Source organism: Gallus gallus, chromosome 1 (genome assembly GCF_016699485.2).
Source record: "Gallus gallus isolate bGalGal1 chromosome 1, bGalGal1.mat.broiler.GRCg7b, whole genome shotgun sequence".
Classification (NCBI taxonomy): domain Eukaryota; kingdom Metazoa; phylum Chordata; class Aves; order Galliformes; family Phasianidae; genus Gallus; species Gallus gallus.
The window spans coordinates 61035263-61051300 of NC_052532.1; the positions used below are offsets into that span (position 1 = coordinate 61035263).

Here is a 16038-nt window from a genome sequence, read left to right on the forward strand (position 1 = left end):
GGTTTATAGAATGAAGCTGCAGCCTCCCCTCTGTTAGCCTCCCCAGGTGAATACAACAAAGATTTAAAAACTGCCTGCAACACGGAGCCCCCACAGCTGCACCTTGTGCTCTTCTCCTGACCTCTCTAAAAATGCCTCACCTCCTACTGAAATCCTTCCGGGCTGTGGGAGCACCTCTCAGTACCACGTTTGGGTTCATTTTTTTGCAGATCCAGAAGCAGACAGGACTTGAATTCGGCATCAGTGTTCAGCACTCCTGATAATATCTCCATTCATGCTTTGATGACAAAAGCTACTAGCACCTTCCAGCTCAGCGCAGCCACAGATCAGGTGACCATAAACTAGCCCCTGAAATCCCTGATGACTAAAGGAGAGGGAAGAGTGGAGCAGGAACCCTTTCCTTCAGACTTAATTTGCCATACTAGTGGCTTGGAAAATACCTAATTCTCTAACCTGTAGCCAGACTATCACAGGCACACACCTCTTTGGGAACATATGTGTCAAGACCCCACATCTGTGACAGCTTCCCTGGGCAGCCTGTTCCATGCCCACCGCCCTCTGGTGAAAAATGCATCCCTAACCCCCAGGCTGCTCCTCACACACCCTGCCCTCCAGACCCCTCACCATCTTCACAGTCCTCCTTTGGATGCTCTCATAGTTTTATGTCCTTATGTTGTGGCACCCAAACCTGCACGCAGAGCTCGAGGTGAGGCCACACACACAGAGCAGAGTGGGACAGCCCCTTCCCTTGCCTGGGTGCAGTGCTGGCCCTGATGCACCCCACGATATGGTTGGCCCTTTGGGCTGCCAGGGCACACAGCTGACTCGTGTTCAACTTGCCATCAATCAGAACCCCCAGATCCCTTTCTGCAGGGCTGCTCTCCTACCTCTTGTCCCCTACTCTGTGCATACATCCAGGGGCTGATTCCAGTACTTAGTCTTGTTAAACTTCATGTAGTTGGTAATTTCCCAGCCCTTTAATTCGTCAGGATCTCTCTGCAAGTCCTCTCTGCCCTCGAGGGAGTCAACAGCTCCTCCCCATTGGAGGTGTCTGCAAACTTACTTAGTATACCTTCAAGTCCTGCATCCACGTAATTTATGGAAACATTAAAGAGAACTGGCCTGACCTCTCAGCCCCACAGGTGTTGCACAACTGCCTGCAAGAATTTATCATGCTGCTCATGCCACGGTCCTGACAAAACAGAGATTTTATCCAGGTCCTTATTTTTCCCATATCCCCAGCAAAGCAATTCATTCTCCGTTAGCTTCGGCTTGTTGGTGCAGTGTCATTAAAGCGGATGGAGTTAAAGCAACACAGAAACAGTGGTGTGAAGGATGGAGCACAGGTAGGGGGTGAATCGGACCCAGGCTTGCCAAATACAGGATGGAAGTAGTGATGAATGATCAGGGTTGTTGTGCTGGACTTGGTGGGTTTGTAGAACAGGGCCTTATTGGGAAAGGCAACTAAAGATGTCCAACCCACACCCAGAACACACCTGGAGCCTCAGCCAGCCCAGCACTGCTTACAGACTTGACCTGCACATGTCTACCCCAGCTCTACTGCAGCTCCCACGCCACACTAGAGGTAAGTGATGGAGAGCACTGCAGGACTGGCCCTTGCAAGAGCAATTCAGCCCTGGCAGCATGGGCTGGCTGCTAACATTTCTGCCCACAACCTTTCATGGGCATCTACAGTTGCCTTGCTCTGGGTTAACCTCATCACATGCACTAAGATGTACTTTAAAGCTGTGTTAAATAGGCGCACAGCTCCTGTACAGGCCATCTTAAATCAGCCTCTTGGCGCAGGCTAAATGAAAACAAGCCACTCCACAATCTCTGACTTCTGAACCAAGACAAGACCTGAGACAGAGATTATGCTTAAGCCTACTGCCACTTAATTTGCCTGGAGGCAACGCAGCTGCAGCAGTATTTTGAATCTCAGAGGGCCCAGCAGCATGTGCAGCATCAGCAGCACACTGGGACTGAGCCTCTGCATGCACGCACTGAACATCAGAACATTATCAGCAGCTCTGAGAGTCTGGTGGTCAGGGCTTAGTAAACAGTTGGAGGAGCTGATAACAAATTGCAAACTTTATAGCAAAGCGTGAGTTAATTCCCGGCTGTCATTGCTGCCATCTGCACTTCCAGAAAGACTTTGTCAGACAGTTGGCAACCAATCCTTCTGAATAGCAAAGGCAGCCCTGCTCCTTGCTGCGAATTGTACAGCCCAGATTGGGAGCCCTTTGCCACCAGCGTACATCACAAATATCTGCACCCATGTCAGTGGATTTACTCTGGTACAAATGAGACAAAATCTGCTGCTTAGATACAAATGCAAAACACAGAATGTAATTGATGAGCTTGTAAAATATCCTCTGAGTACATTATCTTGCAGTCAGAAGGGAACTTTTCTGAGCTCCAGAATTCTAGAAGTATTCTTTCTTAGGCTGCGTGTCTTGGCTGGGAGTATCTTTGGCTTAATTAAAGGCCCTCAAATCTGCAGTGATGTCCATAAAAGCAGAAGCCCTTACAGACACAGAGGGGAGGGAGACGCTGAGAGCAGTGAGAAATCGGTGGAAGCAAACATGTCTTCTCGCCATCTCTGGGAAGCAGATTTGCACAAGGAGTGCAGTCTGAATCAATCATGCCCATACTCCAGCGGCAAGCCTTGCCCTCCCAGAAAGCACGAGAATTTGGGAAGCAGGAATAGGATCAGCGCACACTGTGCAGGGGTGAGCGTTCGATCCCCTAACATTAATTCCTCGGTACGTATCCCCGAATTCACGTGTACTCGGTGTCTCTCCCACAGAATGTCTCCTTCTCTCCATAGGCTTTGCATTCACCAGCTTTGGCAGGCAGTCAAGAAAATGTTAACATCCCTGGCAAAAAGCTTCAGCCTGTTCCTAACAACATGTGCAACCCATTCCTTCCAGCCCCAGTGGTTTCCTTTCAGCCTGCCACTCCCTCCCCCGTGCATGGACCCTCAGTTTTTCATCAGCCACACTCCCCTCCTCTTCCTCTTCTTCACGCGCATTCCAACTGTCTCTATTTCTCTATCTCTGTCTCACACATACGTCTTGTTGGGCAGAGCGCAAAGCGGCAAACATGAGGAAGGTATGGAAGCAGTGAGATACAAACACAGCCACAGTCTGGACTCTGTCTGGAGGGATTTCGAGCTTTCCTGCAGGAGTGGATTTATGAGCTACAGCGTATACTTACTTATCAGTTAAACTGCTTGAAAGTAATTCTGCATTACCCTGGGGCTGGGCTGGTATTCATCAGAAGGAGCTAAATCATGGGGTGTGGAAAAGGAGACTTAAATGGCCTCTTAATATCCGAAGACTATGGGACCCACAGAAATTGTCCTGCAAGAAGGCACGGGACGGCTTTGATTTTGGCGTAACACCTGAAAAGACAGGAACTGCTGGGAGCCAGAATGAGGGACAAACCACATCACAACAGCCACTGAGTGATGGTTTTGTTTGTGCCTGCTGTCACTGAGGAGGCTGGCGTGTCCCTTCCCAGCTCCGCCAGCTAAACCAGCAGTGCAGGGAAACAGCCACACCACCGTGACATCCTTCTGCAAATTCCCTGTTGTCCAAAAAGAGGAAAACTGTCATTCCTAGCCTGGAATTCCTAGCTAGATCCTCCTCTTTTTTTGCTACTCACTGGTTCTACTTACAGTGATGGAAGACAGCCTTGGCTGGAAGAGTGGCATGCACACAAACAATGAAGACGGAGCCACGAGACAGGTTCACGTGATGGCAGCACAGTGGAGATGAATTTGCACACAGCAGGCATGGAGATGATACAGGAGAGTTGAAGAAAGCACAAAATGAAACAGTGATGAGAAGTGCAGCAGCAAGAACCCTCTCCCTTACCCCTAACACGTCCTCAAATAAAACTTAAATAAAATTGCAGCCATTTACCATTCATAACGTCACTATCAGAAATCTTGTACTCGCTCATCTGACTTTTTCTCACTGATTTCTGCAGGGAGACACTCCGTGCAAGTTAAACAGCATCCATCAGTGCCGCACAGAGGAAAGCTGTAACTTCTACTGCTGTGTCTGAAGACCCCCGTTGGAGGAGGTAAGCGGGACTGACAGCACCCAGATGCTGGGCTGGTTCTCTGACTAGAAGGACAATTTGCTCTCTGAAAATGAGTGTTTCCTTGATAAGACCAGGAAACTCCCACAGTTAGCAGGGAATGTTCCTCTCTCATCACCCAAAGCACCACTGGCGCTGAGAGTTTGTAAGGAAGCAGTGATGGCATCTACAGTGCTGTGTACAGCACATCTTGCCTGTCCCTTAGGTCTACCTCGGGGCCACCGACATCCCCTGCCTGCAGAGGATGGGACCACTCTGAGCAGACAGCACAGTAGCTACAGGGCAGGTCACTGGATTTCAACCTAGAACCCTAACCCTCACCCCTCTGCTTCCTCTGCTGCACACAGCTGCTGTGTGGTGCTGGGTGCCACCAGCTTCTAAAGCCAGTGGGAAAGCAGAGACCCTCAAGGTGTTGTTTGATCCATTCAGCATGACTCAACAGAGAATCCCACAGCATGGTTGAATCAAAGGATGCATAGAAGCTGTTCTGGGTTGAGTCTTACAGGCTTTCCAGCTAGTTCCACGAGCCTGCTGATGCACCATCGCTGTGCTCATCCTGTGAGCCACCACCATGGAAGACAGGAAACCCTTCCAACTGGAGGTCTTTTTGGCTGATATACATGCATGCAGGGTGAGGGTGCTTGGAAAGAAAAACCTCCCCTGCTCCTTGCAACAACACTGAGAAAAACAAGCTGTGAGCTGCACAGACTTCTCCTTGAAGGTTCTGGAGCTTGGGCAGGCTGAGATGGGGGTGGCTGGGAAACAAGGTGGTGCTGGGACCTAGAAGCTGACTTCCAATGTCTGCAGAGGGAGATGTGATGGGATGGTGTGTTCTTCCACAAGGCTCGGCTTCTCCATACAGCTCCTGCTGCCACCAGCAGTGGTGACACTCACTTGCTACAGGCTGGCTGGACCTCCGCATACTCACCGTCTGCCACGTTTTCGGAATGCCAGAAGCTACTCATGTTAAACTCCAACAGGAAGCTGTCGAAAGAGCAAGAACAGGGGATGCTTTTTCAGCAGCCTGGAAGGATGCAAGTGTCAGCAAGATGGCCCTGAGGCCCAGCACTCTAACAAGTGTGCTCTGGGTTTCCTGCCATTGCAAGTCTGAATTTTTGTTTGTCTGTTTGTTAGGTCTATTTATTTGTTTATTTTCGGTGTATAGATCTGTATTGTGGGATCTATACTGTGAAATAACTGAGTGGGATTTCCCTGAAGGACATACTGTTCATGGACCTCGCTGGTGAAGGTGGCAGCCCCAGAGGGGCACAGGTGGCTCACAGGGAGCCAGCACTGTGGTGGCACTGAGTTCAGCCACAAGCCACGTTGAATTGCGTTGTGCCAACAGGCTCAAGGCCCAGCACCTGGATCTTTTCTGCCTCTCGGGTTGGGATGTTCACTGTCCTTGTTTCAGCCTGGGCCCAGAAAGCTGGGCAGCTCTGGTCATAATCTCAGCTTGATCCTGATTTGAGCTTTAATTTTTATTCCTTCTGTGGTGTGAAGTACGCCCGATCCAGAGCTTGACACAAGACCCCTCTCTTCTCCCTCACCTGCCACTCAGATTGGAGCTTCCTGCCTTCCTTCTGGCCTCCCTCACCCTGCGGGGGAATCACTTACCATAGGAGAATGAGACAGGGAGGAGGACTTAGCATCAAGGACCTGCAGGGCCTCCAGAGACCCGAGTCCTATTTCTGACTCTGCCACTTTGTACTGAGTGACTTCAGGTAAATCCCAGACCTGCTCAGGGCCTCTGCCTCTGCCTCTGTGAAATGGGAATAGTAATAGCTTTCTGCCTCCCGGGAGCAATGCACCAGGCTGAATGTCACTAAAAGGCTGACAGCAATGTCCTATGCGGAGCCTCCACTCACAGTCCTCTCAGCTCTCACCCCGGCTGTCTGAGCCTCCCAAATACCCATATATTTTTGTACTCACATGAGGAAATCACTTATCAGCCATTTCAGTGCAGCTAGAAAGGCATAAATTGGCTGGAGAACAAAGAAGAAATGAGACACACCATGAGGACCTGGTCAGAGAGTGTACAGTTGTTACGCAGGACCCCATGTTTCAGACCAATTCCCTCCACTGCTCAGAGCTCCTGAAGGTTGGAAATTCAAGGTCTGGGCATCACTGGAAAGCACTCAAATACATCAGAAGCAGCAACTGCCTTGCTGTTAATAATATCTTTTCACCCCTCCCAGTCAGGGTCAGGGAGTTTATCACAAATGTGTGAAGGACTTTGAAGATGTAATTGCTTGATGATTTCTCTCCAGTATGGATGACCTTGAGAGCTCAGAGCAGGAGAGAAATACAGCTAAATGGGGCACCACCAGTCTAGGAAGCTTTTCTATTCCAATTGCAAGTGGTGTTTCTGGGACAAGCTACAGCATTGTCCAGGAGTTGGTATTATCTGCTATTGATTGATTAAGTTATACTGTGATTTCGTGCAGCCTTTCCTCAAGATGGCATGACTTCTATCATCTTCCATCTGTTCTGCTACAAATTGGAAATCCAGCATCATCCCAGGGCCAATTACTCTGCAGAGGATCCTGCTGGTTCTTCACTTCAGGGTAAGTAACCGTGTTTATGCTTCATCTCTCCCTCTCCAACTCACACTCATGTCCTGGAACCCCAAACACGCAGCAGTCACAGGACACAAGGGAATGTTTAATTGCAGCTAATTAGCTTATCTTCAAGCAAAATAAGTCAGCAAGTAGTAAAATGACTGGAGATTTGACTGATTTTTTCCTTTGAACAATGTGTATATATAAATGGACTTTTCCTTCTTCCTTTCTGAGGATTTTGATAAGGGGACAAAGAGAGAGATGAAATTTGGAGGTTCATTCTTTTGGTCTCCTCTCAATTCACCTATTTTTGGCAGCTGATGTATTTTGACATTTTTTTCAATTCTTGATCAAGCAAATATTTTCTCTATAATCACAGTATCTTATCTATGCAGCTTCAGTACAGCCATTAAAAAAGGAATATTTTGTTGAAAATTATGTTACTGGGAAAAAAATGGCAATGTCATGCCATTAGATGTACTTCCAGCACACCACACTTTCAAGAGCCAAATCATCGTAACAATAATAAACACATCTCTGTTTAGGGTTGCTTTAACTAGTTTGAATTGGACTGAGTATTGATTAAGGACTTAGTTCTGCCTGGTCAAGGCTGCTAGAAAGGTAGAGAGGAATTACATTATCTGTTGTATGAGACTAAAGAGAGGTTGCATTTGGGTGCTAGCAAAACACCAGCACCCAAGTGCAACCTCTGGTAGTTTATTCTCTGGGCTGTCAGCTCTTCTCAGCAGCTTTGACCCTTCTTTCTGTTACTCCCAGCCCACTCACGCTTCCCTGAAAGGCTGACAACTTTGTCTCTCAGGTGCTCTGTTCACTGTCAGGGCAGCTCTCCCTTTGGGACTGCTGAGTGAAAACACCTCCTGTGGAAGCATTTCTGCTCATTTCAGCTGCAAGCTGGTGTCTCAGATTACAGACGAAGCCTGGTGTAGTCTGGTTCCTGCCCCCTCCCTGTTTCTTCCAATTGTTAGTAGGATCCTACATGCCAATAGTCAAATCAGAAACCACTGTCAGTGACAGTGTTACTGCCTCAGAAACCCGTCTCAGGTGAGTCTGGACATTCCCAGCACTTCGAAGCAAATGGCTCTTAAGATCCTCTGGGGAATGCGCTATACCACATGTGCTATGCCACTTTGTTGGAACCTCCACAGACAGTCCCTGTGTGCAGTGGGATACGTACACTGAGCAGCGGCCGGGCACCACTGTGGTGGTGGTAGGGCACCTTGCACATTGCTTGGTAGTCATACATTGTCACCCTGCAATTAAAACAAAGCAAGCAGACAGTCAAAAGCGAGCAACGCAACCAACTGTGGGCTACTCATGCCAGCCTACACTACTTTGTCATACCTGGACCCCATTCTACAAAACAGTTTCTGTGTGGAAGAATTAAAGCAGTGACCTGCTTAAATATGTCTTTGCTGTTAGGTCAGGGCTGGACTTCGAAAAGGGAGAAGTACGGGCCTTGGATTAATGTAACTGGGTCAGTATGGGAGGTGATGTATCCCTAATTACAGGTGGTGAGTAAAGCAGAATCTGAAGCTGGAGAATTATAATTGTACCTTCCATAAGTTCCCCTAGTTCCTGCTTTCATGTCGCTGAATATCTGAATTTTCTTTTGATATGTGCTGGGAGAATGGAGAGAGGTGACTAGAGAGATTTTATAAGAGATTTTATAAGGGAAGGAATGTTCTCAGACAAATGCAATGCCACCTCTGGGACCTCTCAGGCAGCCTCTCATGGAAAGGCCTTCCAAACGGCAGGAGGAAATGAAGTGCTTTCACCTCAAATGCCAGGAAGCATTTTCCATAGTACTGTGCCCTGAAAAAGGCCGGGGAGCAGCTGTTCTCTGGCAGCACTAAGACTGGAGTTGTACATCTCAGCGTGTCAAGCCGCTGGAGGAACAGAGAAGAGGAGAAACACGCTGTGGGGTGACAATGGCTGAGCCTGTCAGGGGAGGATGTGGGCAGCTGAAGTTGCTCTGGTAGCAAAGTAAGGGCCACAGATGCCTGTTCAGGCATCCTGCACTGCTCAGTCGGAGTGCTTGCAGAGCCTAATGTGCTCTGCCCCACACACCAGCTGAGCAAGGATAAGCATGAAGCAGGGGCCCCTGCTTACCGCCTGAACATGCCCATGTTCAGTAGCTGGGTCATTACTGAGCCATCCACCACACCAAGAAATTTTCCAATCTGCAAGCACAAGAAAGGAAAAAAAAATGGCATAAGCTATCAAGAGTAAAATTTCCATGTCTAGAGTAAAATTTCTTTCCTGCTCCAGCTAACCTAGCCTGTCTGGAGGCGCACTACACACCACACATGCTGTGTAAGGAGGCAGCACTTAGCTTTGTCTTTCAGCTGGCTAGGAGGACTTCCCCTCCCACCAGCCTGGTCAACAGACCCCAGATCCCACTGGCATGCGTGGATTAAATGTGGACTTTGTGGTCTTCTGGTCCCATTTATGTTTTGATGTCAATGACCTCAAATATCTCAACCCCAGACCTGAGAACTGCTGCTGTAGAGACTTCAAACAAACAACAGTTCTGGCTTTCTAGATTACTATATCATGACAAATCCATTCAAAAAATGCTCAGAATCTGCCAAGTCCACCGCTTTGTTTGCAAGCAAGAAAATAAAACGCTCATAATAATAATAATAATGAAGAAATGAGCTGTCCTCTGTCTCTTCCTGGCTCATGGAGTTTGACATAACAAGTAGCTCCCATTTATGATGGAGCCATCCATGCAGTTTGGGGGGACATGTTACTTTTCCTCTTACTTTTCCTTTGATAGGCCCCTAGTTATTTAGAAAGCACTAGCAGATGACAGATGACTTCATTTTTTTGAGTGGGGCATTTCCAAAAACAAACAAACAAATCTTAAATAGGTTTACCTAAGATCATATGATAATCATCTATGTGGTTATGAATATCTTTCCAGCAAGCTTTAAAAGATGTTTCACTATACAAATGGGTATGTAACATCAACTCCCCTTTGAGCACTTGGATTTTAATCGTCCCAGATGTCGCTGAAGGTGTCTGAGCACGAAATAGCTTTTCTCACTCCTTGCTGTAACAAGGGCAGAGGGCCACTGCAGGACCACAGATGGGGCTCACCCAAGAGTCCCTCTGCCATGTTTGTCCTTATTCCCGGCTCTGGGCAGGTTTCCACATGTCCTGGCGATTTCAGAGGTTCACAGCACAAAATGTCACCTCTGATACCCTTTTTTTCTGTGGTCTGGCTGTTGATAAGCTTCAGGCAGAGGTTACAGGAGCCCAAAGGATTTCCACAGGGCAGGGTGTGGGATGGGACAGGGGGGGCTGCAAAGCGCCAAGTGGACATCATTCAGCTAGCGAGGCTGTGAAGCACAGACTACTGACTTAATGCTGCTGCTGTCTTGAACTCTCTTTGGGGTTTAAGAGTGTGGACACTCATGGTTCTGCTGGGAAACAAACGCAGTAACTGGAACAAGATAAAGAAGTCATCTGGGAAGGAAAAGTTGCAGTGAACCCTCAAGGTCAGAGGAAAAGATGACATTTCTGGTGCTTGCCCAAATGCCTCTCAGAGGCATGCGGATGATGTTTATCATTTACCCACTTTCACTATCCTGCCACGTTTCTGCTAGTCAGAGCTTTCAGAGACAAGCTTTTTGAAAAACCCATTTTTCGTAAGATACAGGACCCAGGTGGGTGATGCTGAAGGTGAAGAGTAGACGTGGTGCCTGTAAGGTGTACATGTCTTTACCTATAGACAAGATAAGACTCAGTAAAGCACCTCTGAAAATGCCGTGGGAGTCAGTGGGCAAAATAGTGACTACAAACCCACAGTGAACGTACAGCAGGACCTGGCTTCTCACAGTAGGAAGCCAATACATCTTTGCAGTATTTTCCTTCTTTATTTTTCAAGTTTCCTTTGTTTTATTTTTGGCAAAACAAGTTGTTGAACAGGGACCTTTACCGAAATATTCACTGTGCCAGGTAGGTCACCGTCCTGTTCATTTTTCCTTGCGGTGTGCTCTCTTTATATCTTTATATCTGTCTGTATCACCCCCCGGTGCTACCATGGTGCAGATTCACTTTGCTTTGTGAGTCCCAACAGCCCTCATTTTGGCTTCTTTGAAATTACTGTGTGTTGTCTGCTGGATTCACAATCTCACTTTTTTCTTTTGCCAGCCTATTACGAGCGTGGTAACCAAGATGAGTCCAGATGGAGAATTACGGGACACACAAATTTTCATTACCAAAATTCTGTTTTATTCCACTTTTTCTTTTCTGTCCCAGCTGTTTTGAGATGAATGACACTACCTCATGCTCCAATTTTAAACTACAGCTTCTTGAACAGCCTCTTATGACATACTCTGCTACAGCCTTTTGAAAAACTGAATTACAGTCTGCCATTCGTTCTCCCCTATCTACTGTTTTGCCAACACTTTCAGAGAACTATAGCTTCTAAGACAGATTTTCTTCCATTATAGATGTATTGCTTGTCCCAATCACATCCGTAGGAGAAAAGGAAACAAATGGATGACATGACCAGTTCCTTCCTTATCGTCACAGACTCCTGCCTTACCTAGGATGTGTTGTCCCCTCACCATGCAGCTGAGTGTCACCACAACCTGGCCACCCTTGTAACACGGTTGGGCTTCACTGGTGTTCAGTGAACACACCATGCACCCTCCCCTCCTTCTCTCATGTACTCTTACCTCTGGAGGTCTTTTGGAAACGAGGATAAAGCCATTATTATCAATGAGAAAGCAATTCAGAACCTGCGGAGATGAAAGAGAAGTGACATCAGAGACAGTGCTGTGTTGGCTTCCACAGTGAAGTGTGTGGGCTCAGCCCCAACGCTGCCATGCCTTGCCCCGTCACACAGCTAACACAGGCTTCGGAGCACTGACTTCCCTCTGCGTCCTCTCTTTGAGGTATTCAGCTTGTGACAAACATGCTGTCTTGCTATGGTTGTATGTAGGGCTAACACGGTTTGAAACATGTTTAAAGAGATGACACATCCTGTAGGCATTGACAGGATATTTGGAGGGTATCCCTCTTCTACTGTTTTCCATCTCCAGAATTCATACATTTATAACCACTTAAATAACCCTCTCCTCCCCACTGAGTCCCTGTTTTTGTCATTTTTTATCATTTTTTATGCTTTTATCATTTTTTATTTTGCAAAGCAGGAAATGGAGGCACGGAGCTCAGATGAAAATCTGCAGGCCGCATGGAAAAATCATGGCGCTAGATGAACACAGGAGGATAACTGTGGTGATTCCACTCTCCAGGGCACAATATCTTGTCCTCAATATGCCTGAGATGTGCAGAGCAGTGGCATAAATGCAAAGAGGGCTGTCTGGCACATGTCACGCTGCTAGCCTCTCTCACTGGCAGGCTGGTGACACTGGTAGGATTGCCTTAGCAGGGATAGACTGGTTGGAGACCACATGTCCCTGGTGGGCTCAGCTGGCATAGAATCATAGCATGGCCTAGCTTGGAACGGACCTTAAAGATCATCTAGTTCCAACCCCTTGCCGTGGGCAGGGCTGACATTTCACAGTTGATGTCACTACTAGGAGAATATCTAAGCTAGGGGAATATCTAAGCTGTCCTACCCTAGCTGTGCAACCTCTTGTGAGATGGCAGGCAGCACCTGATTTCTGGAGGGACAAAGAGCTCCATGGCCATCAGTAGTTCCCACTACAGATAAGGAGAGGAAATCTGGGCAACTTACGTCGTCCTGACAGCTGAGTGGACAGGCACCATCAAAGGCACTGCACTGGAAAGGAAAAGCAGAAATTACATCACGGCGTGATCTCATCTTCCAGGCTCCCCCTTGGGACTGCACAAGGTCTCCACACCAGCATCTTATGAAGCTCTGCGGGTCAGGTGGCATTTGGAACAGGACAAGAAGCACTCTCAGGCCAGTCAGCCCATGGCCATGTGCAGTCCTTGTGCCGTGCCTCCCCACCGGGCAATGTCCCCTTTCCTGCCCCAGCACACTCTCAGCAGAACCCCGAGCCCAGAGCAGAGCCCAGGCTGGTAAGGGAAAGGGCAGCAGCCAGCTCTGCTGTGCTAGCAGAGGCTGCTGTGCACTGGCAAGGAGACAGCACGCATTTCAGCATCTGCTGGGAAATACATGGCATGGTATTTTAGATCAGGATTATTCTCAGGCGGGGATTTTTGTTGTTGTTGCTGTTGTTGCTGTTGTTGCTGTTGGTTCCTTTATTCTCAGGACAGCTAATGATAAAATAGGATGTGAATGGTGGTTGTGTAGCCTCGGGCACCATCCATTTGTTTCATTTAGGATTTCTGTGTACCGGATTTGACATGTGTTTCACAACACTGAACCGCGTGGGGACACGAGGGGTTAAGTGGCGAGTAACAAGGCCCTTCAGGTGCTTATTGATTCTGTAATTGTTCCGAGTTGGTGGTGGCTGCCTGCGTCTGTCTCTTTGTGTTATTTTTCAGCGCCATTCACGCTAGCAGCTGAGAAAGGGAAGCTGACACGGCATTGCCATTTCTGTACATGGGGTCCCCTTCCTGCCAGAGGTCTTCCAGGGCCAGGGGAGGATGGTGACCTGTTGCAGCCTGCCTGCTCCCCCCTCCTCCACTGCCCTTTCTCTCTGCAAAGCCCTTATTATGCAGAAGCCCCAGCCTCTTTCTGGATGATTCTCAAAATACCAAGAAGCAAATTTCAAAGTACAACAAAGCCATTACTCTCAGGTAGGATTTGTTTCTCATCCCGAGTTTAGCAGAACAAACTCACTATTTCCAGGTTTCCACCCCTCTGCTCAGTTTCGAGGGAGGGTCAGTGACAGTCACGTTGTTTGCAGTACAGCTCCAAGTGGCTCTCCGAGGCAGTGGGGAAGATGGCTTCACCCACAGACAGCCTCACCACTGCCTTTATGCAGCACAGTAGAGAAATATGGCCATACGGAGCCAGCGTGACCACCTGGGGGGTCACACATGTGGGGCACAGAGGCTGGGGCGTCTCCCCTGACGGCAGGCCCCTGAAAGTCATGACCCTCAGAGCCCCTGCAGACCATAACCTGCATGCGCTGCCACCCAGCGTACTCAGCACTGCCAGCCTGTGCCTACTTACATCGGTGTCGTTGGGCTGGTGGCAGCCGGTGCAGAGCATCCAGGGCAGCAGGAGAGAGGAAACAGAGCTGTTAGGTGCTGCCCCTGCCAGGCTGTGGCCACAGGAAGCCCGGCAGGATTTTTCCTACGACCACGGTGTGCAGGTGCTTGGCACACCAGCATCCTTTCAGCTTCTCTCATAAGCACTCTATTTTCAGTTAACACCTGAAATGGCCTTGCGCCCGTGTTTGCATTTGAGCCACCTGAGTTATGGCCCGCAAGAGAGAGGGTGCCTCTGCCTCCTGCTGCCCAGCCCCATGAGTACCCTCCCAGCCCCCTGTTTCCGCAGCCCTCACCTTCTGGCTCTCCCCTGCTGACCACCAAGATCTATGGCTGCTGCTCACTGCTCCAGCCCCGGCTCTGTCCCCCCACCCAAAGGCAAAACCCACGGGGAAAGCCCCCGGTGCTAGTAGGACGGTGTTCCCCTCTCCTGCCCCTCAGAGGAGGACAGCTTCAGTAATTCCTCATGGCGCAGCAAGGGTTCAGAATTAGCACAACACTGGAAGTTTATCCCTGCAGCAAATCATTTGTATTTTGGCAAGCTCGTAGCATTTTGTTTCCATCATCAAGATGATAAAAGAGGGCAGAAGGCTTTTTTTCCCCCCGTGTTCCTGAAATTTCAGATCTCCATGAGGTTTCTGAAAGGCAGGATGAGCAGAGACATATTTCCACAATTAAATGTCATATGCAGCAGAGCTAATGCTGGGCTGGGATGCTGACACCATCACCACAGCGTCTGTGGAGCAGACCCGGGGCTCAGGCAGCATTAGTGCTGTCAGAGGATTAGGGAAACGTGTGACTTCCAACTAATCTACTTTCAAAATCTTTTAATATGAATTTCACCGCAGCCTTTATGAAGATGCCACCACTGTGCATGATGCACTGCAGCCCTGGCCCAGCTGAACAAGAGCACTGCGTTGTCTGCACGCTCGGTGGTGCTCCTACCTGCTGCATGGCCATCCAGAACTTGCGTTGGAGTAATTCCAGCTTGATTTGCACGCCCACCGCTATGGGAATCGGGGAGGAGGAAAAGAGGGACGTGCAAGAGAGAGAAAGACAAAGTTAGGAGAGGAGGGGTAAACAGACTGCAGTTGAGAGTCAAGGCTTTAACGAGGTAGGGCCGAGGGGGACGCTGGCTGCTGCACTGAGGCACTGACACCTCCCTCCCACTGAACACTGCTGACCTACAAACTGAGAACGCCACCACTGAAACAACATCCCCCCCAAAAAACAACAGAGAGAGCCTGTGCGCCTTCATCTCTGCCCTTTGTGGGTTTGTCCAGCCAGAATGGACTGCTCTGATCCTCCCCGTCTCATCTCCTCACAATCCAGGATCAATCAGCAAAAAGTAGGGCAGCGTGAGGAAGGGATGCAAACCTCCCCCTTCTCTATGGGAAACCACGATTGAAATTGCTTTTAAGCCACCTCTGAAGCACAAAACCAGTAATGCCCCTTGATGAGAGCATGTGGGGTAGTACTGCATTGTCACCCCAGCCCAGCCCAGTGCACGCTCCAAGAAGTGTGTGTGTTTCTTAATGAAGCGTGCCCTAATTTCTCAGTTTAATTGCTCTTCTATTCCCAGCACCATGTTCCTGGAGCAAGGCACAGCCCCACACTGGAAGAAGCCGGGCAGGGTGTCCCTGACAGAACAACACAGCTGTTCTGATGCTGAGATCCTGATGCTCTCATTCAGATGGGTGTGAATTAAAACCAGAATACTGCAGCGGTGATTTCCATGCAGCATGCACGAAGCCTGGCACCAGCTGGGGTCACAGCCATGTCAAGGCTGCTCTGCCTTCCATAGCAGTGTCACAGCCCTCCCCGTCACAGTCCCACTGCTCGCACCGCTTATGGAATCCCATTCATGGGTATGCCCCTTACCCAGCCCTGTCTGCTGCAGAACATCTCTGGCTGCCAGTGACTGGGGGAAAAGAATCATTTCGTACAGCTGCCCTAAGCCCTAAGTCCTGCACTGCACAAACTAGACAAGACGCAGCGCTCACTTGAGATTCCTCGTTATCTTTTAAAGCGTCTCAGGGAACAGCTATTCCCCTTATCACAGCAGATCACATCAGTGCCACCAAGCATTATCCGGGCCTTATAGTTTCTATGAGACTGAAAGAGGAGTTGACACCAACACAGCTAACCTTGCATGGCACAGACGCACTGAGGGGCTCATGTTTTTGCCCGTGGGAACATCTATCCCCTAAGTGTTCTTCTGAGG

General features: G+C 48.9%; 2 protein-coding genes across 2 annotated transcripts in view; one reads left to right on the forward strand and one right to left on the reverse strand.

The window, feature by feature from the left end:
- Positions 1-16038, reverse strand: part of CACNA2D4 (calcium voltage-gated channel auxiliary subunit alpha2delta 4) — a 99574-nt gene that overhangs the window by 6152 nt on the left and 77384 nt on the right. Inside the window, exons 23-31 of the mRNA XM_046900727.1 lie at positions 14760-14821; positions 13777-13791; positions 12406-12450; positions 11381-11443; positions 8802-8872; positions 7867-7942; positions 6043-6095; positions 5039-5094; positions 3683-3703 (exon numbers count right to left, since the gene is read on the reverse strand). Coding sequence (XP_046756683.1) covers positions 3683-3703; positions 5039-5094; positions 6043-6095; positions 7867-7942; positions 8802-8872; positions 11381-11443; positions 12406-12450; positions 13777-13791; positions 14760-14821 — 462 coding nt within the window. The remainder of the gene's footprint in view (positions 1-3682; positions 3704-5038; positions 5095-6042; positions 6096-7866; positions 7943-8801; positions 8873-11380; positions 11444-12405; positions 12451-13776; positions 13792-14759; positions 14822-16038) is intronic.
- On the forward strand, positions 1994-3919 carry CHUNK-1 (protein). Its single transcript, NM_204836.1, is given in 1 exon segment — positions 1994-3919. A coding segment is annotated over 1 exon segment (927 nt). The 5' UTR covers positions 1994-2303; the 3' UTR covers positions 3231-3919.